The 19,217-nt window shown below is 37.3% G+C and overlaps 1 protein-coding gene across 2 annotated transcripts; it reads right to left on the minus strand.

Moving 5' to 3' along the window:
* Positions 1-4,525: 4,525 nt before the first annotated feature.
* Positions 4,526-17,299, minus strand: unc93a (unc-93 homolog A). Of its 2 annotated transcripts, XM_054618650.1 has the most exons (9): positions 17,218-17,299; positions 14,354-14,483; positions 12,929-13,110; positions 11,051-11,280; positions 8,889-9,014; positions 8,304-8,515; positions 7,099-7,234; positions 5,535-5,666; positions 4,526-5,308 (listed from the first exon to the last, which is right to left on the minus strand). In XM_054618650.1, exons 2-9 carry the CDS (start codon positions 14,441-14,443, stop codon positions 5,016-5,018), a joined length of 1,401 nt encoding a protein of 466 aa, XP_054474625.1. In that variant the 5' UTR covers positions 14,444-14,483; positions 17,218-17,299; the 3' UTR covers positions 4,526-5,015. The 2 variants fall into 2 exon arrangements, with proteins under 2 accessions (XP_054474625.1, XP_054474624.1); XM_054618649.1 differs by lacking the exon at positions 17,218-17,299 and having other exon boundaries at positions 14,354-14,586.
* Positions 17,300-19,217: the final 1,918 nt, after the last annotated feature.

Consider the following 19,217-nt stretch of genomic DNA (forward strand, 5'->3'; position numbering starts at 1 on the left):
ATAACCCCTCCATGTTTGCCTCCATGGTTCTTTAACAGAACATTTCCTGATCGTGTTTCTCACAGTGTGAACTCACCGGTCAGACACTCCTGTGCCGGTTTGGCCAATGTAAAATACTCAGAAGAGACAGAAGCTGCACAAAGTGGAAGAATGTATTTTTTATTTTATTTTTTGGAAGGAATCTGCCAGTTTCTGCCTCAACTTGTCTGATGATTTCACTCAAACAGTATTGATACCCCCCCCCCCTCTTCCTTTTCACTTTTCTGTGTGGAATAGGCATTCCTATGGAAACGGTTTCCTCTACAAACCCTGTTTACTGCAGGAACAGCAACTGTCAGCTTATCAAAAACATGCCAAATACAACCTATGTAATCTTTTTTTATTATGGTTTTTTATGGAACAGCCATTCAGTGGAAAACAATCCCTCCTTCCTCACTACAATTAACAGGTACAAGGTTATTTTATAACATTGGTTTCAAGATGTTAACATAATGTATATAACAGAGAAATGTGAATATGTATTTGTTCGGAATCAACAAAAAAGTAGTGCTCCGAGTTTGTGGTAAAAAAAAAAAAAAAGAAAAATAAGACGAAAAAACAAGAAAAAAAACTACTCGCCTCCGTCATGTTTTTATGTTCTGTTTTGATTTTCTACTTTTTTTTCTTTTTTTTCTGATGATGTATGTATGTATATGACTATCAGTGAGTGCGTATGTATGTGTGTAAGTGACTAATACTGTATATCCGGTGTTCTCTAAGATGGAAAGGTGGAAGATGTCCTGGTTTGATTCTTTTTCTTCTTTTTACTCTTTAGACCCTGCACAGTACCTGTGGGTGTTTCAGATAACTCTGCCAGAGAATGGTTTAGCGACTGCTGAATGTGATTTTACTGAGAGAGAGAGAGAGAGAGCAGTGTGGACTGGCTTTTTTTTTTTTTTTTTTGTACGGGTTAATTTAAAAAAGAAAAGAAAAGAAAAAAAGGCCATATTATTTAATTTTCTCTGTTGTCAAAAGTTAAAGCAGATCTGGGAGAGTGGAGCCTTGGTTTTATGGAGAAGCATTGCCTGGTTGTTGTTGTTGTATATGAGTGGGCTTTTTTATTTTTACTTTCTAACTGTCTGACTGATGTAGCCTCTTTTTTTTTTTTTTTTTTTTTTTTGCATTTTGTCAATAGTAAATGACCAAAGCTTCGAGGTGTTTGATGGATTATCATATGCAAACCTCATCATCACTGGACAAGACATAATGTAGCGGCCGTTTTTTTTTTTTTCCCGTGGATTTGTCACACAGCGACATTCTGCTGCTGTTTGTTTTTTGCGCGTTCGTCTTTCCTCGCTCGTTACGTTCTCGACACAATCTGTCTTTCAGAGTGAACGGAAGTCAGGTCACTTTGGAGACGTCTCCACTTTGCCGATGAGGTCTTTTTTTTTTGTGCCTGAAGTGCTATCACTCGTTTACAGGAAGTAAAAACAAACAAACATTGCAACCGATAGCTATGCACCTTACTGAAACAAGCATTTCCTACCGTTGACTTGGGTATGTAGAATTAACACTGGAGCGACACTAAATCATTAATTTCATAGGCAAAGTATTTCTAGTTACTTTACACCAATGATTTAAGAAAAGCCCCTTCAGTTAGTCTAGTGAATTTAGTTGATATCTGATAACCTCTCTCAGCTTTTTAATCTCATTTTTGGAAAAATAAAAAAGGTATTTTTTCTTTTTCCATTAATACTTTATACCAAACTTAAGGTGCCTCGTGTATATATTTTCTGCAGTGAAGATTGCTCCTTTGCTGTTTAACAATAATAAAAGTTGTTAACCAGGGTTTTTTTAAACCTTTTTTTCACCTTTATAAAAAATAAAAGTTTACTGTATTATAAATGACTTTTTTACACACGTAGATTAATCAAATTGTTCCAGGAATTTGCAAATACAATCTAATTTTTGCACTTTATATATCAGATTTACTCAGAGTGAAAAGGCCATCACAAACTGTCTCCATCAGATCAGTATTGTATTTGGAGATAGAATAAGTCCCCCTGAATGTACCAAGAAATTTATTAAAAGCTCAGGTTCTTCATTAAGAACTTGACTGTAGTGGATACCCATTTGTCCAAACGACGACTAAAAAAAATTGTACACACCTTCTACCTTCTTTGTAACGTCTCTCTGTCTTTCTCTGTCTACACCAACCGATCCTCAGTATAAATACTATGCCAATCTTCTTCAGGTGACGCCCCCCGCCCTCCTCCTCCCCTTCCCTCTCTGCGCTGTCAGCTGACATCTGGCGAACTGTTATTAAAAAAAAACTCCAGCTTGAACTCTCAGAACATTCCTGCTCCGCACACACACAGTTTCAGCAGCCGTCAAACGCTCAGCTCCATAGCTGCTGCCGCCGCCGTTCCACATTCACGTTTTCCGCATCTTTGAAACATGTTTTTCCTTAAACCAAGGTGGACACTCGCTTCTTATTCGTAAAAAAAAAAAAATAAAGTCTGGTTGTGTGAGACTTAACCTCTGCTATCTAGCAAACTATTGTGCACTGACTTAAATGACAACACACACCAACTGTGTTGCTTGTCTTCTCTGTTGTTGCTTGTCTTGTCACGCTTCTGTGCTGCCTGATGTGGAATATATGTGCTGGTGATACCAGGATCGGGCCAATGCCTGGTGCGGGTTATCATGTTTGGTGTCATGGAAATTTAAAAAAAAATGTAATGCATGAAATGTATTCCATAAATGAAAGGAGGATACAGTTTTATCAGCTCTTTTTTTTTTTTGTGAATTGTAGTCAACATTATGAAGCATCCTCGCTTCTCATTCGTCCAAACTGGTATTTGTGTACCGCTAAGACTCCCCATAGTCCTTTAAATATCCCACTCATTCCTATTGCAGGTGTTCAAAACTGTTCTCTACTCTATGTGAACAGCATCCGTTAAGTATTGGGACTGAGGTTGGATATGGTTCTGTACAAGAAGGCTTGTTATTAACTCACCACTTTGTGTTGTTTTTTGGGGGGATGGTAATGCTTTCTCTGGAGAATTTGAGAAAAAAATGACCAAGGTTCCACTTTCTCCCTTGTACAGATTAATATAAATAAATATATATATATATATATATATATATATATATAAATATATATTATACATTTTACTCATTTTTGTCCAGTTTTTGTATATTACACTCATGTAAAGTTTGTTTTTAAAAGAGGCATCGGAGCAGCTATTACAAGACAATATGAGTGACAATGTTCATCTGGGAGAATTTTATGCATGTTATATTTTCTCTTTTTCTCTCTCTCTGTCTCTTTTAATACCCCCTCAACTCTCCCTCTGTTCAGGTGTGTAACGTGAAATATAAAAGAAATCTACCTTTTCTTTGGAATGTTGTAGACAATCAGTCTCAGGCCGGGTCCAGTCCCTGCAGGGAGTGAGAGCCCTGCAGGCTGACAGACAAACAAAAAAATCACTTTTTGTTTGACATTTCAGAAACTCTTTTTATTTGCATCTACTGGAAGTCTAAATTTGGAGGTTTGTTCATTCATATGTTCGTGGCTGCTCAAGTTTACACACACACAGACACACACACTTCTCTACTACACTCAAAACACAAACACCTCGTGCATTTGATCCCTCTGCTTTTTTTTTTTTTTTTTTTTTTTTTTTTCAAGGTGAGGATGCCAACCTTGAGGAAATGATGCTTTGACTAACAAATCTATAACATCTATGAATGTGGGAATGCAACACATTGCAATAAAAGCACCATTTGAAATGCAGCATGTTGTCCCTGTATGTCCTTTATTACCCTGACATTATTTTTTTTTGAAAAGGAAGTTTTGTTTACCTCGGCAAGTTTGCAAATGATGGTAATGTTTATAATGTACTGAATGAATCACTGGTTTAATGCAAAGAAATGACTACAAGTCCAGATACTTATCAAACACTCATTACCTGAGGCATTACAGTGACAACAGGACAATAATGTGAAAAGTATTTAAAAAAAACAAAATGACACATTATTAGTGCTGTCGGGAAAGAAATCATCACAAAAACATCCATAATTCTCTATATGATTGAAAATAAGAAATGTTATAAAATGTGGGGAATGTTTATGTCAAACCGCCACAGTGGTGAAATGAAAGAAAGTACATTTACTTGAGTGCTATACTAAATTATAAGGTTCTTGTACTTAACTTGAATATTTCCACTTAATGCTACTTTATACTTCTACTCCACTACATCTCTCATTTAGTTCCTACTTTCTTTGCAGATTTAGATTATTCATACTAAATACAAATCAACTAATAAATTCTGATGTATTATTATGGATCAGACTACCCAGCAGTATATCATTTTTTTAAGATCAGCTCCACCTTTACCAACTTCAGGATTAAAGTGATGAACACATTAATGTATCAATAATTAAACATCCATCGAACCCTTATCCAGGGCCTGGTCGTGGTTGCTGCAGGCTCAGCTTGTCCCTCCAGATGTTTTCCAGCTCCTCTTGGGGAACCCAGAAGGGCCTAGTTTTAAAGTCCCTCCAGTGTGTTCTGGGTCAACCGAGGGGTCTCTTATCAGTTGGAGGTGCCCGGAAAACCTCTAAAGGGAGGCGTCCAGGAGCGTCTGATTAAGCGAACCAAACCACATCATCTGCAAAGAGCAGAGAATTTGGAGGTCCCTAAATTGGACACTCTCCTCCATGATGTGGTGCAAGTACTGTCTGTTTAACAAAGCATCTAAAGCATTATATTGCATTTTGACACAGAGCTTAAAATACATTTATTTAGCATTTTTTAACTCTTCAAATTTACAGTATATCATTTTCAGTAAGTAGAGTAATATTTATAAAGATGTGAAACAATACTGCTTTGTAGCCATAGGAAAAGTGTTAGTTTGATAATTGCACAAATACAGATACAACAGCCCTGACAAGACAATTGCAAGATTTAAGCATCTGTATTAGGCACCAGACCAGGATTTAAAACCAAGAAAAAAACAAAACATTAGACTCTACATTGCTGTCTGGTAAACAATCTTGCTTTCCTTTCTTTGAAGGATGTCCTTCCTGTCTCTTATGTAGCTCCCCTCCTCAATGGGCAGGGTGGGTTGCTTGTGTTCGTGGTACTCCACTATGGGGTAAGTGATGACGGTCAGCAGCAGAACTGCCAGCAGGATGTACAGTTTATACTCCAGACATATGAAGGTGCTGTAAGCGAAGGCGATAACAAAACCGAGTGACTCCCACATACGGTAGTTGGCGAATGCGGCCTCTTTGGCCCGGGGGAAGAGGACACCGTAAAGAGCTGCGGAACAGAAAGCAGAGGGATTAACGCGGATAAAACTGCAACATGTGTTTTATGTGTGATTATTCAAATATAAATAGGAAAGTGTAGAAAGAACAAACTAAATACCAACGATTTTGCTCCACAAATGGTGAGGCTAAAGGGCAGCTAAACAATTGACACAAGTGAAAAAGGGTTTATCCTCTGGGGAGAATGAATGTGCTCCAGACTAATCCTAGTTTCTCACCGTTGGTCTGAGTTTGCCAGATTGCGTCTGCCATACCCCACAGAGCAGGAAACACAAAGAAGACAGGCATATCGTCAGGATGCGGCCTCCAGAACAAGAGAGCTATGATGCAGGCGAAGTTGGCCGCTGCAGCTGAAAATGGACGGATATGAGTCAGCAGTTCGTTCACATCAGGTTTTTTACAGAGTACATGTATTGTTTAGTCTCTATTTATTGTATGATCATCTGTTTAAAACAGTGGTGGAATGTATGTACATTTACTTAAGTACTATACTTAAAGACAAATTCAAGGTACATTTTATGCTACTTCATACTTCTACTCCACTACAAAAATATTGTACATTTTACTCCACTACAGCTTTAGTTACTTTCAGATTGCAGTTTGGCATCCCCTTCCTCCATGCATCCATGTTTCTAATAAACTGAAGGATGTTCCTTTATGTGTAGAAAAAAGTTTTCAACTTCTCAAACTAAATAAACGCATTAAAAAGCCTACTGGATCTGCCAGAAAATGCATTGTCACAAACCTGAAAACAAAAGTGGACTTTTTAGAAATTATAACAGAACAGCGAAGCTATAGGAGGATCTTGTAGAATATGATGCTTTGCTGTGGATTAAACTTACCTATAGTATATAAAGGAAGTAAGCGTAATTATTTACGGTGGTAAAATGTAACATACACATCAATGGATTAATGGAATAATAATCCCAAAAAATCATACGTGATATTAAAACAATGACAGGGAAACTGTAATGCATAAGGAAAACTTTTACTTTCACAATTTAAGTACATTTTAGTGATATATGTATATTTTCTTTTTACAAAAATGTTTTCACTAGTTTTGGTGTCATTGTTCTGGCATTTGGTTGGAGTGTTTCCAGCTTTATTTTGAGAAGTTTTCACCTCATGTGTTATGTTTGGTTTAACTTTCTGCCTTTGTGTGTTTTCCCGCCTTTATGATTTACCTGTCCCTCCTTCCCTAGTGTATTTAGTATTTATGTGTTCCCTTGTCCAAGAGAAGAGATTAGTTGCTGGCATATATTGAGGTTTCCTTTGAACCATAGCAGAGGAGTTCTTAAGTCCCTTGGTCTTGCTCGAAAGGGATCCCATCTTCATGGTCCTCTTCCACTAGGGTCCTGTCTCCATGTCCGTCCTCCAATGTGGTCCTGTCCCTGTTGCCGACCTAAGATGTATCAACCAACGCTGTCCTGCCTCCGTTCACCAGTCGCTCTGGTGGATGTCCTACCATCGTCCACCAGAGCGACTCCGTTTGTCTGGTCGTCCTCTAGAGAGATTGCTTCGTCGCCGTCGGCCTCCTGCTTGACCTCCAGATAGCTCCTGCTCATCGGCTCTTTGGCCTCCCGGGCCGTCCTCCTGAGCAGCTCCACCCTTCAGCCATAGCGAATCTTACTGAGGTTTCTGTGATGCTCCTCTGCCCTGCCCCTAGACCATCGGTCATGGTCTCATGCTCCACCCCAGTCCAGCCCCAGTCACCAAATATGTGTGAGGATGACAAAGTGAATACTTTCTGAGACAAATAATCTTGTATAAAAGAGATTTTACCTATGAAGAAGAGTGCAGCTCTCCCGGTGTACCGAGCGAGTCTCCCAAACAGAAAGGAGCAAAGAGAGTTGCTGGCTCCAAAGCACATCATCACATAGCCAACATAATGGATCCCCAAAGCACATGTTACATAGTTCTGCAAAGAAACACAACATGGATTTACAAAGCTAGCTATTATATATATAATATGTCATATATAATTAAATACCTCACAGATATCCAGGTGGTACATTTTTTGAAAAAGTGAAGCTACAAACTGATGCCCGGCACTTGCCCGCTGCATGATGGGCTTGAGGCTCTGGAAATCAAAGCTGAGCTGCTCTAAACTTTTTTCAGTGGTAAAACGTCAACCAATCATATGTTTTTGTTTTTACCCTGCTGCATTCCGTCAAAATGTATTGCCCTTCGTCAGTTCCCAGTGCATTACTACAACAATGACCACTTGTGCAACACTTCCAAAGGCGATAATGTAGCTGGGCATGCTGGTGATATTCATATGTTCAGAACAATATCCTAAAACATGGCTAAAAAGCCTTTTCTTTCAATGTTAGTACAATCTGTTTATATCTGTTGCCTGCCACCAGTTTTTGATTGGTTGCCAAACTTCAAGTGGGTAGGCTTACCTCATATGAGCCTGTCAGAGAAAAAATGCAAACAGAATAGAAAGCAAGAGAGTTGTTGTAATTCAGATAATAGCATGACCTTTTAGAAGTTTGTTTAAAAGGGGGTCTTTACCGATCTTACACACAAATCTGTTTACAGATTTTGTGGGAGTACTACTGCACATGCCTCAAGTGTTGTTACTTGAGTCGGCGTCTGCTGGAGTGGAATATTGCATGTTTGAAAATGAAAATAAAAATTTCTGGGATGTGGAGATGGAAAGTAGTGAGCTTACCCGACCTCTGGAGCTCGCTCCTCGTTTACTTAAAGCCAGAGGCTACGTTAGTTGCTACCAGCATTACAAATTCTAAGCAAACTGTACGTGGTCGGTTAGAATTGTGGGTAATGTAAGAACCAGATTTTGACAAGGAAGAGTTAAAAAAAGGATTAAGAAATATGAGAGTACAGCAGAGTTTTTGTAGCAATTTGGTAGCAAAATCAAAGTAGCAATTCTTCACCATAAAAGGGTGAATGTCTCAGGATTGTTCACCAAAACATTGGGCGACAGCAAGTGCCTACTGATCCATGTGTGGAGATCTCCTGACCTTGGTGTACTCCCCAGAGAGGAAGCTCTGCTCAAAGCCGCTGTACATGGTGAGAGGGATGAGAGTCAAAAGCCTCCAGTCCTTCAGCAGTCTGAACGTAGCCAGGAAGGTGTGGCAGAACGGCTCCCGGTTCCCACGGAACTGGCTGGACTGCTCACTGTCAATGTTGTCCAGAAACACCGCCACAATGAGCATGGCCAGCACACCCACGCCTGCCACACAACAAAGGGCGGATAACACTGACCGTTAGAGGGCTGTAACAGTATAATATCCCTGTGCTAACATGGTCTGAGAGGGTGCTACTTATATCCCTTAATTAGTGTTAAGGAATAACTCAAGGTATTTTAATAATGATAATAATGATAATTTTACCACTTTTTCTGTTAAAGCTGTTGTACAAATAATATGTTTAAGGCTCAATATTTGGTTTTGGTTGGAAGGACAAAACAATAAGACCACACATTGCTCCTTAAGGTAAAATTCATTATATAAGGAAGTTAAAAAAACGTCTTTGTTGTTTGCTGTTATAGAAGAACATTCTTGTTAAGTCTTTCATTGTGATTCCAAAGTGAAAACTTGCCTTACCAATGTAACATCCGACGAGTGTCCACACCAGTTTCTGAGCAGGTCTGGTGGTCGTGCCGTTGACGCTGATGTTGAGGCCGCAGTCAGCCGCTCCACAAGTCAGCAGCTGCTCCTCTGGGATGTTAGCTGTCAGAATAACAAAGAAACAGAAACAATGCATTTCACTTAAATAAATACTCTTCACCAAGAGAATAAAGAAAGGAGCTGGAGCCAAATAGAAATCTTGTTTTTTTTAATGGTGGAAATGCTTTTGGTACTAACATGGTATCATTAAATATTTAAATTTTGTTGTCAATGTGTATTGTTGTTAAAAAAAAGGGCACATTTAAGTGAAAAAACACTGATAATAAATAAGATATATCATAGACACTGTGGAGTCAAAGGTCCATTTTTAACATTTACTAATTCTCAATACTTTTGTTAATTAAGAAAATACTTCTTTTTTTTTAAAGTTACACTTGCATTTGAATATTGTGCCCCAAACCAGCAAGGAAATGGAGATGTAATAAAAAGAAATAAAAAGCAGCGTTGGGTTTCTTCTTCCAAGAAATGCACCTTAACTAGTGCCTGTCATCATTTAAACTGATAAGCTGTAGAGCGTTAACACCAATAAAACGAATAAAACGAGATACAGTATGGCACACACCCTCTCTTATTGTCCTAAAAAATGTAACCCATAAAAAAGTCTGTAAGCCAGCAGTTAGACCACTGATGGGTTTGTGCATAACAGCTACAGTACACACAGGATACAAGTACATTTACTCACGTCCTGTACTTGACTGTACGCTTTTGAGGTAATTGTACTTTACTTGAGTGTTTCCATTTTCTGCGACTTTTACTCCAGTTCATTTGTTTGGTGACTTCAGTTACTTGACAGATTAATAATGCAAAATATAATTAAGAAATAAATTAAGAGGTATTATTTTAGATTAATATTATATTTCTACACTGTGAAATGTTTACTTTTACTTCAGCAAATAACAGGGTTCTTCCATCAGTGGTAGCTGCTTTTGACTTCAAATGTGTTAATTTAGAAAAAAAATATTTTACTGCATTTCATTAAACTTGTTTTTATGTAAGACAATGTATTTCCAAATGAAACAGGTGTGAACCAATAGTCTGTTAGTTATGGGCAGTTTGATTTGACAGGACAGGCAGGAAGATGGAACTTTTGACATGTTTGTGACTCTTTGTGACTATTGGTCAGGCTTTGTGGTTACGCCCACTGGAGCAGCACCAATGAAGATGGACCAGGAAGTAGTAGTAGCTATCCAGGAAGTTCAGTGTGCATTTCAGGGAATGAAGGCACCATTAAGTTTTATGAATATTCAGTTGAGGCCGCCATGACGGAGAAATTCAAGCATGTGTTTCCTGTTTTGGTGCAACCACCAGCCAACTCCAGTGGACTCAAAGGTCAGAGTTCACCATTGTTCCACTCTGACCATGTTGGTGTACATGGCCAGCCAATGAGAACTCCTTTGTTAAGAGTGTGATAGATATTTATTATTAACCGTGACTAAAAAAAAGTATTTCAGGGCAGAAAGAAGTTCAGCAGAAGATTGAGACTGTGAATGTGACTTAAAAATCACAGGTAATGTTTCATGTAGCAAATATCACATTACTCTAGGCTCATATTAAAAGATAAAATCCGGTGGTGGAAAAAGTATGCACATGCTTTACTGAAGTAGAAACATAGTGTAAAAATACTTCATAAGAAGTACTGAATTCCAAAAGGTTACTTGAGTAAAGGACAAAAGTATTAGCATAAAAATGTACTATATAGTTTTAGAGTCTTTCAGCTTGTTTTGGTTTTCCAGTTGTTTTAGTTTGCTATCAGTAAAATGTACTTAAAGTATCAAAAAAGGCTAATGCAGTTTTGTAATATTACAGAATATTATGGTTATCTGATTTTATTACATATCCCTCTAAAGTTAAGTGGAGAAGAAGTATAAAGAAGCATACAATTAAGCACAGTACTTGAGTAAATCAGTACATAAGTATTTGATTTCATCACATCAGTATGCTTTGGTCAGTGCTTGTCGAGATTACTTAAATATTAAGACATACTTATTGTGCGTATTAAAGCATGTGGGTTTATTTTGACATTTCTCATTAATCACAAACATCTCCTCTACAGGATTCAGCTCCAGAGGTCTTCCTACCTATATTGGTGTCCTGTCCAAAGATGAGTGACGACATGAGGTTTCCCCACACGGCAGACGACTGGAAGATGAAAAAGAAGATGCCAAAGTATTGGTTGATGATGTCAGATCCCTTCTTGCCGTCCCTGGCGGCCTGAGTGTTCCCGCAGATGGTCAGGTAGCTGCATTTAGCCGACCACAAGGGAGAGCCGCCCAAACCCAGGATCACCGAGGTGGGGATCAGAGTGTACCTGTATATGAGAGAGCGGAGGGGAATTCATTTTGTAAAACTTTTGTTAACACTTTGGAGGTTTTACTGCAGAATAAAACAAACAAACAGCAGCATGATCTGATGTGTGTTGTTATACGAGCACTTTGCAGTAGTTCTAGTAGTAGCGGAAGTAATATAAGCATCTGTTAACAGAGGCATCAGCGGTACAGCAGTTGTAGAAACAATTAGTCAAGTAATTGATCGTGAACAATTTTGATAAGTGCTTTGAATCATCTCAGTCATACATAATGTAAAAATGTGCTATTTTTAGCTCCTTGTGTTCTCTTTTCGTATTTCACCAGCGTATACTTAATATCTTTGGGGTTTGAAAGGCTGTTTGGACAAAACAAGCAATTTGAATATGTTGCAGTGGGCTTTGTGGAAAAGTGAAACAATTTGCTCTTCATTTAATGGAATCATTATAAAACTGATCATTGTTGCGTTATTTGATGCCAAAAAATAATCATAAATACAACACCGATTTGCACAAAAAACTATGAGGATGTTAAAACATTTGATTGAAAAGTTTACCTTTTTTAGGGAGTGTAGTTTTCTGTTATAGCTCAACAAAGTCAACTGAAAATCTGGCCTGATCAAATCAAAGCATAGGAGATATTTCAGTGCCCTATAGCTGGAGGTACTTTTATTTTCTTGAGAATTTATAATGCTATTTTAACTTCTTCTCCACTCCATCTCAAGGTAAATATTGCTACGACTACATTTTTCCAACAGATGAGGTTCATTTTCTGAATACATTTTTGAATCCCCTTCCTGTCCAGTGAGAACCATGTATATCCAGATATGTTGATGTTGAATGTCTTTCCTTTATGTATTTAGAAAATTCACGAATTTAGAAATATCAAGCTTAATAAACTATTTGAAAGCCTTTTAGATCAGCTGGAAAATGAATCGTCACAAAGCTGAGACAGAGTTGTTTTTCTTTTTAAGAGATTCCTGGTTCACACAGGACAGCGACGCTACAAACATATGATGATCCTATAGACTATGATGCAATGCTGTAGCTTAAAGTCCCCAACAGTTTAAAAAAATGACCCGAAACATTTACAGCTGTACAATGCAATACACACACTAATGCAGCAATAGTATAAATCCAGAAACATCTTATGTAATAGTAAAAAATTGACTACAATTTGATTGCATTGTGAGTACTTTACTTTTAATAGTTTATTATAGTATATTGCTTTGCTGACAATACTTACTTACTTTTACCTGAATTACTTTAACTTCAAGTGGAGTATTTTCACAGTGTGATATTATTTTTTTACTAAAGTTAATTATCTTAATATGTCTTCCACCACTTCACAAGGCCCTAACAATAAACCAAAGCCTGCATGATGTAGAAGTGCAACTCTTCACCCTGCTTTTGTAAACACAGAAGTAATAAAGGGATCCCTTTAAGTAGTTCAGTATTTTCACATTTAAGTTAAACTGATATAAATTGTATAAGTATTAAATGTTGTCTTATTTGATTACATTACAGTCTTTGAAAGGATAGTTTTGCTTACGAACAGGAACAAAACAACAAAAAAATGCAAGAAACATAATAGAATAAAGAGTGATAATTAATCTAACAGCCTGAGGATTTCATCGATTGACTGATTGATTACCATCCAGGGTAGAGGTTTCCAAAGGAGTAGGAGACATAGCACGCCATGCCCGCCACAATGGTCCATTTACAGCCCAGGTTTTTGATCATGATGGGAGGCAGGAACATGGAGGAGATGATGATGGAGCCGTAGATGACGCTCAGAGACACCACGCCCATCCCCTGCTCTGCATTCAGACTGCTCTGCACACACAGAGACGGGACTCTCCATCAGAGGACAACGGGTCTCATGAAAGAGCAGTTTCTGATTCTTATTCAAAACTTTGGCTTTCTGCCTTGCATGAGGCCCGATGTTCATGATGACAGTTCTGTTGAAAAGACTATTACTACATCGATGACCAGAGGGAAAGCAGCATCATTTTGAAGCGTATATACACTGATGGAAATACACTGACTTAAGTGGATTAATATCGCAGTAAGATGTTCATCTCACGGAACCGAAACTGACCAATGTTTACAAAATTCTGTAAAAGTGGCGGATTTAGGACATTTAATGAGCTAGATGTATCTGGTGATCCCTCCATCTGTACATAGATCAATATACAGATTCAATTAAAAGGTCTGATTCAGTAAAAGCACAGAATAAAACAATTTAAGAAAATGCAATTAAATATATTTTTGTATTTATATTATTATTATTATTATTCAAATTTTAAAAGGAATTTAACCAAAAATGAAAAAAGATTATGTTATGGACTTTTGTGGGTCTCTTGAAACAACATTAACCCTGTAAATCATGCACAAAGGAATCATTTATTATTATTATTATTAATAGTAGTAGTAGTATTGTTGTTGTTGTTGTTGTTGTTGTTGTTTTTATTATCATTATTATTGTTATTATTACTCTTATTATTATTGTTATTATTCATATTCATATATCCATCCCTCCGTTAATCAACCTAGCAATATTTCACTTAAAGCTTCATCATACTTTAATGAGGTATTGCATTTCAAATGAAAACTGAAATTGTAAGCACATTAATGGTTCAAACAAACATTCTAACATCATGAAATGATACGGAGTCCGGAAACTAACAATAAAACTTTTTATAATAATCCATTATTTCTCATTTTAAGGGAACATTAAACATATGCTTACCTATAATAATATAATTAAGCAGGATTTTAATGTATTCAGTCATTTGTAAATTAATGGAATTGATAAGTAAGATTAACAACCCATTATTTCTCATATAAAGGGGACATTCGAAGATTCTTTGTCCCTTCCACAGATTAATACTTAAAAAAACCATTGACATTAGTAATGCTGTAAGTGTAGATGATGCACAGAAGGTGTATCTTCATGACTCAACTCATGAATGGATCCCTTCAAGTCCCCCAGATACTCACTCCTACATTGTGGTATGTTTAATAAACAATAAATCAGAAGTCTTCTATATGATAAATAATAAACTATTCCACTTACCTGTAGACTCTGCAGGCCTCCATAAGCCGTGAACAGAGACAGAAACCCGAGAGAGACCACCAACACATTCTTGAAGTTACGGCTGATCATGGCTGCCTCTCAAAAACGAACAACTCCAAAGATTCTCTTCCTTTAAAGAAGAAAATAAAAATATTATTATTATTATTATCAGGATTAATGGCTTCATACAGCAGCTGCATGAAGTCGAGTCAGAAGCAGCTCTCCCTGCTGACAATGATTGTGTCTGTAATAGTCACACACACTGGAAATAGCGGACAAAGTCCAGCTCTCTCTCACACACACACACACACACACACACACACACACACACACACACACACACACACACACACACACACACACACACACACGAAGGGACATAATTCTATCATATTTGAGGCTGCACACCTCCCTGTTTTTTAATCATGCTGCTGCCTTCTGTTAATATGTTTTATTCTTTTCTGTTTCATTCACCCAAAGTACCTACAGTACAAACACTAGATCACAGCACTCAATAGATATTATTTGTTTATCTTTTATATTTGTTTTGACCATAAACACACTTTTTTCTTCTTCAGTCCATCTGCTTCACTCTTCCTTCGTCTTACTTCTTTCTGGTTTAGATGTGGTCAGTGGTAGTTAAGATAAGTGGTGGTGGTGGTGGCTGATGCTTAGTTTAATATATATAAACATGCATTATCATTCCTCTAATCAAATGTTTTGTATGAAAAGTTTTGGCCAAGTAACTACAGCTGGCAAATTAAAGCTGTGGAGTCAAAAGCACAATATTCCTCTCTGAATTGTATTACGTGACATGAAAGGAAAATACTTAATAAAGTTCAAGTACTTTAAGTGTTTGTTTAAGTAAATGCACTTCCTTAGTTTGAGCAGTGAATCACAGCTCTGGTTCTTACAGGAACAGTGGCACACAGAGCAAAGGTTTATTGCAAGTTACATCTGGTCCTTTTTTTTTTACAACGGCCCCACCTCATCGTTTTTTACAACATGATAGCTTGTTGTTTGAAAAATATGACAAAAACACTGCAGTCACATGGCAGTTACATGGAGTTTGAATGTGAGCAATCCAAGATAACAGCTCAATAATTTGTGAAGAGCATTTGTCATTGAGAGTCATAATCCGCAATAATCATAAAATGATAGATACTATGACGATGACGTGTTTCACACCTTGACTTTGGAGCTGGTTACATTGGGAATCTTGATTAGCGTTTTTTATAGTTTATGTGAAATAATTGGGAAGGACTATAAAAAAATGGGACCTGCCCTGTGGTTTTATACTGATTGTCAGCATGATACCGGTGTTGATTTTTCAGTTTTTCTGAAAAGTGGGCCGAGCTCATAAATTGTTGACTTTTTTAGAGATACACTATTCTCACTGGACAGTGAAGTTACAAACACACACTTGGCACAAATGAAAATGAACAGTTGGTTGCAATGTGCAGCTTCAGGCTCTGGGGTTTGACGCATGCTTTGTGTTACTGGAGCTGTGATGTTGGAGGGTTACAGCAGATAGAAATGGATGGATGTAGCCTGCTCAGGTGCAGTACTTTTTGGGTACGCTTGAAAAGATTGCTGAAAATATACTATAGAACATTTTTTAAATTATGACTTATTGGTTTAGGGTCTTTTATAAAAGATATTTTTAGTAACTGCAGAAAGCCAATCGCTCAATAACCGAGCCCGAGATCAAGACAGTTCCAAGTCCAACAACTTCAAAAAAGTTATCTCAAGACCGGACGGTTTGAAGTGCAATCTGTCTCAAATGTTTGATTATAAGAATTTGATTAAATAGAACACTTCTGATCCAATTTGTGTTTACAAGTTCCTCTACTGTAGAGATAGAAGAATGTCTCAGGGAATACTCTCCAATATAAGAAGTATATACAGGACATCATAGTGGCTCTTTCATTGGCAGTCAATTCACAGATTAAACAAGGATTTTTAGAAATTGTGAAATAGAAAGTGTGTTCCTGATCCAAATATAAATATTTGTTCAGCCTACAAATATTTATCCGACCAACAGTGGGAGCCAGAGTCCACAAATAAAAGCCTCCAAACATGGACAGATCCAGTGATACTGTAGATATCCTAAAACACATTTCACCTATAGAGTGAAAACTTTGAATATGACAGTTCAACACAAATACAAATACATATACACATATATTAATACTGTATGTTTTGATGTGCTTGTACTGTACTTAAGTATTTCTTTACTTTAAACTTCTTTTCCACTACTTTTTAGATGGAAATATTGTTCTTTTTACTGCATTAAATGTAACAAACAAGTAGTTACTTTGCAGATTCATATTTTAAACATATACAGCGATATATACCTCTGTTGAAGACTATATAAAGTATATAAAGTAGTTAAAATTAGCTCAACCTCAACACATCAATAATAATGATCCAATAATACTTTTGAGGAGTACTTTAACTCTTGATGGTTTACTGTAAATACATTGGTTTCTGATAATACTTCTGTACTTTAACTTAAGTTTAAAGAGAATACTCTGATTGCAGGGGTATATTAACATTGTTTTATTGCTATAAAACGATGTGAGAACACACCACTGTCAATTGTAAAATTCTGCATATAACAGCTTCACAACTGAAAACCAGATGAAGCCAAAAACTTAAAGATAACAGAACAGTTGATGTCATTATGTTGAAGAAAGCTCTTAGAGAACTTTGAAAGTGTTGAAACTCTGCAGCTTCCCTACCGTCATCCTGCAAGAATCCCTATTAATATTCTACGTTGAGAAATATTCTGCTATACGGTGAAGAGTATGTCCCATCTTTTATCAACATCGGGAAAGATGTCCTTTATTTCTATTTCTTACCATCTGCCTTCCATCACAACGCTCCGCAGCTCCCCTCCCTTATGGTTTCTATCTCTGTCTCCCACACTGTTTACTGTCTTTTCACTCTTTACTTCTCATGTTGTGTCATGCTGTGGGTGGAACTCCTTCCTGCTGCTGGCTTCTAAACCTGGCACACATGAAGCAGTCTTTCCAGTTAGGTACTTTCTGTCAGCTACGTATAAAAGCCAACGTGGCCACTATAAAATACAAAAAAGCGATTGTGAAGACAGTGTTTGTCACCAGCGACACACTCAGAATTGCAATGTGGGAGTTGAGGGACAACATCAGAGCGGACAAATCACATTTTGCTGATAGAAGTGATTTTTCAAGAGAAATAAGGAACATTTAACCCTTATTTTACCCTTAAAATGTTCCTTTAAGTAGGTTTAACCATAAAGTAAAATTTGTTTGATATACTTGACATTTTGGGGAATGCACTGAATCATTTTTCAGCAGATGAGAAGATTAATACCACTCTTATATCCATTTGTTAAATATAATGCTACAGCCATTGGCCAGTTAGCTTAGCTCAGCACACAGACAGGGAAAACAGCTAGCCTTGCTCTGTTAGAACGATCTGCCTACCAGCTCACTTATTAACATCTTGTGTGTTTGATCAGCGTATCCACATACAATTGTTCATTTATCTCCCCAATAGTTATTTTGTTATTATAAGAGATGCACCAATCCAACTTTTTCACTCCCGATACGGATACCTGAGCTTTAGGTATCAGTCGATATGGAGTGCTGATCCTATACCAGTGTCTGGAAACATTCTTTAATGTGTAAGGCAACGTCAGGCTTGACTTAAACATCTCTTCTCTAACTTTGGAATATAAATTTGTAACAAATAAACACATAGACATAGTATGTACTGACTTGGTATGTAGCTATCTGAGTCAGTATTGGATCGATATCCGATATAGGTAATGGTATTGTATTTTTGTAATTTTTTGTGCGTTTTCCTATGAATTTCTAGCAATACAAGCTATCAGAGTGCCTGTGCAAGCCCTTAAAATGGTTTGGGCAACAAAAAATAAACCTAGAAAACTTAAATTGAGATAAGTACAGAAGTGGCATTTCTTAAGTTATGTAACCAATAAGTCAACGTTGACTTCTGGTTTCACAGGGGACATTAACAGCGGCCTTCTGGGTGAAAGTCTAGTGTTTTTATCAACCAAAGCCTGTCATTCTAAGGACATAGTGATATATTGTCAATGCAAAACCTCACACATCCACCTCTGCAGTCATAGGATCGTCCCTGTGAAAACATTAATACACTGACAAACAGAGAGGACAGAGCAAAAACAGCTCAAAGACATGATGTTCTATGTGAGTATGCCACATTCCTTTTAACTTACGACACAACAACAGACATCAGCTGAACAGTCATGCAGAGAACCAGGCGTCTCATTGGTTGGTTTGATTTTAAAAACAATAGCTGGTTTATTGGCATAATGTCCAAAACATGGACCTACGGGGAGTAGGAGCTAACCTTATTCTACATTCACACACACACACACACACACACACACACACACACACACACACACACACACACACACACACACACACACACACACACACACACACACACACACACACACACACACACACACACACACACACACACTTCCAGACCTTGAGGTAGAGAATTACAGGTATTAGAGCAGCAGACAGACAGGTATGTCTGCTCTGCTTCAGATATGAGCTGAAAGCTCTGTGAGCCGACCGGCTTAGGGCACTTTAAAAATACAAAATATTTTTTGTGTGTCTGAGAAAGAGGGAGAGAGGGAGAGAGAGTTACACAGCAATGAAAGAAAGGTGCAGCTTCAGTCATTAACTTTAACATGTTTTTTTCAGCAGTTAGAGCTCAAGAAATTAATGTTTTTTCATCATCGTCATGTAAATTAAACTGTGACTTTGTTCAAATTCAACAGCTTCACTATTATTCACCATATAAAGCTCATGTGTTCACG

Source organism: Anoplopoma fimbria, chromosome 18 (assembly GCF_027596085.1).
Source record: "Anoplopoma fimbria isolate UVic2021 breed Golden Eagle Sablefish chromosome 18, Afim_UVic_2022, whole genome shotgun sequence".
Lineage (NCBI taxonomy): Eukaryota > Metazoa > Chordata > Actinopteri > Perciformes > Anoplopomatidae > Anoplopoma > Anoplopoma fimbria.